Here is a 2,500-nt window from a genome sequence, read left to right on the forward strand (position 1 = left end):
GTTTATAGGCTTTGCCTATTTCATATTAAAAATGCCAAAATGAATTGCTTCCTCCGGACATGGGTACAATTTTTTTTACTGCAAATGCCATGGTGAAAAGGATCCCCAAACTGACCAGCTCTGGAGGAATGAATTCTCGTTGAGAAAAAAGCAGTGTTTCAGATGAACGGTTGTCCAGCAGATAGCGTGGAGCAAAGGTCACGAGCAGTGTATGGCGGTAACGACCCCGACCTTTACGCACATCGATGCCTGACAGAGTGGAGGAATCATATTATGAGGTATCCAATAGCTATGCATGCTTTTCGGATGAGGAGGAAAAATACATAATGTATATCCTATGCAAGAAAATGAACATGAGAAATCGTAAAAAATAATAATTGCAAGTTGCGTGATTTTGTATGAATGGGGTAAACGTCATAACCACAGCAGGTATAATGCTGACCGCGAATGTCGGGATCCGACTTCTACATATATATATATATATGTATGTGTGTGTGTGTGTGTGTGTGTGTGTGTGTGTGTGTGTGTGTGTGTGTGTGTGTGTGTATGTATATATATATATATATATATATATATATATATATATATATATATATATATATATATACATATACATATATATATATATATATATATATATATATATATATATATATATATATATATATATTGTTGCGGATTTGAGAATCCGTGCACTGTGTGTAATTCATTGTTGTAAATATCACCCTCTGTCAATTGTAAATCACTAGGGCGTGCCCGTACGTGGGTGCAAAAAAACATGCGTGCAAACAACAACAACAAAAAAAAACTTTGAAACCACGTGGCAGTAACGACCACAGAACCCCCCCCTCTATTTACATGAAATGGTTTGGTCCATTCGCAAAGCCAAAGCGAACGGCTTGCGAGTACGGTAGAACCCCCCCCCCCCCCCTCTATTTACATGAAATGGTTTGGTCCATTCGCAAAGCCAAAGCGAACGGCTTGCGAGTACGGTGACCATACCTTGGGAACCACTTGTCCGATTAATTTCAAACCTTGAAAAGGCACATCCTCGGGTCCCCAGCAATATACCTGGCAAGTTTCAAGTATATCGGACCCGTGGTTGTCGAGAAACAGCGGTCACAGACAAACGACACACACACATACACACAGAGATTACTGGAATTATAGATAGACTAGGGCATGCCCGTACTATATCTATATCTAAAATTATATCCCCCCCCTCTATTTACATGAAATGGTTTGGTCCAAAGCGAACGGCTTGCGAGTGGTGACAATCCCCCCCCCTCTATTTACATGCAATGGTTTGGTCCAAAGCGAACGGCTTCCGGAGTTTGGTAAAGAAATCGCCATCGCGTGCACAAACGCGCAGGAAAGCGAATGAATCGCAAATTCGTTTTTATTAGTTGTAAAACATAGTTTAACGCCAACATAGTTTGCAAACGTGAAATAAATGAATACGCTCTCAAATGTGCCATCCGAGGCAGAGTGTGCCCGCCACGTTCGGCACACGCGATCGTTCGCTGCTCTCTGATTGGTTGAATCGTTTTTTGGACATAGCTCGGTAAGTAATTGTCCGATTAATATGAAACCTTGAAAAGGCACATCCTCGGGTCCCCAGCAATATACCTGGCAAGTTAAAAGTATATCGGACCCGTGGTTGTCGAGAAACAGCGGTCACAGACAAACGTACAGACAGACGTACAGACAGACAGACAGAGATTACTGGAATTATAGATAGATAATTCTTGTAAATACCTCCATCAATTTGTGTAAAGATCAAAGGTCGTCCCCTTAGTTAATCCATCGCATGCACGTAGAAAATCATATACCCTTCTAAATAGTTATTTCCTTATTATGTGTTCCAGTTTAAGGCTCTGTTGCCCATTAGTTGACACTGCACTGCACCGAATCGAATAAGATAGGATCCCTCCGACACCCCCATGGCCTCCTAAAAAGCGTCAGTACGGCGGCATTCGCCACTACTGCTTTGGGCGGTTTTCTGCGGCGTTCGCCACCGTTGCATTGGGCTGTTTTCTTCACCCCAAAACTCCATTACGCACGCGGTCAACTCGGGGGAGAAGGGCGTGGCCGGCCCATCGTCTTCAAAAGGTGGAGCCAGGAAAGCCCCGAACGACCAACCACAAATCAGTGGGTATGGCTTGGTAGGGCGTGTCATATAACCCGCGGCGCGACGCCCCCACCTCAGATGATTGAGGGAGAGAGATTCGTAAGGGGCCAGACGAGAGAGAGAGAGGACGAATTGCAAGTTCTGTTGAGGTCGAGTGGAGCGAGCAGGGGCGAGCGGCAGAGAGGGCCACGGGGATTGCCCGGCCGAGAATTGCGTATGCAACATCCCAACTTTCCCCTGCTCTATAATTGTCCGGTCGCGTCCAACGACACGCGGAGCTGTTTGCCGGGTTTTCGCCTCGACCCCAAAAGCGTGGATCGGAGCGTGCGCTGGGAGCCGGACCTCGACACCTACCATCTGCCTGGCCCT

General features: G+C 45.4%; 1 protein-coding gene across 1 annotated transcript in view; it reads right to left on the minus strand.

The window, feature by feature from the left end:
- Positions 1-115: 115 nt before the first annotated feature.
- Positions 116-2,500, minus strand: part of LOC144889390 (intermembrane lipid transfer protein VPS13D-like) — a gene marked incomplete at its 3' end in the record, with an annotated part of 36,663 nt that continues 34,278 nt past the window's right edge. The window contains exon 10 of the mRNA XM_078769616.1: positions 116-249. Coding sequence (XP_078625742.1) covers positions 116-249 — 134 coding nt within the window. The remainder of the gene's footprint in view (positions 250-2,500) is intronic.

Source organism: Myxine glutinosa, unplaced genomic scaffold (genome assembly GCF_964187855.1).
Source record: "Myxine glutinosa unplaced genomic scaffold, kmMyxGlut1.1 SCAFFOLD_3460, whole genome shotgun sequence".
In the NCBI taxonomy this organism is placed as follows: Eukaryota; Metazoa; Chordata; class Myxini; order Myxiniformes; family Myxinidae; genus Myxine; species Myxine glutinosa.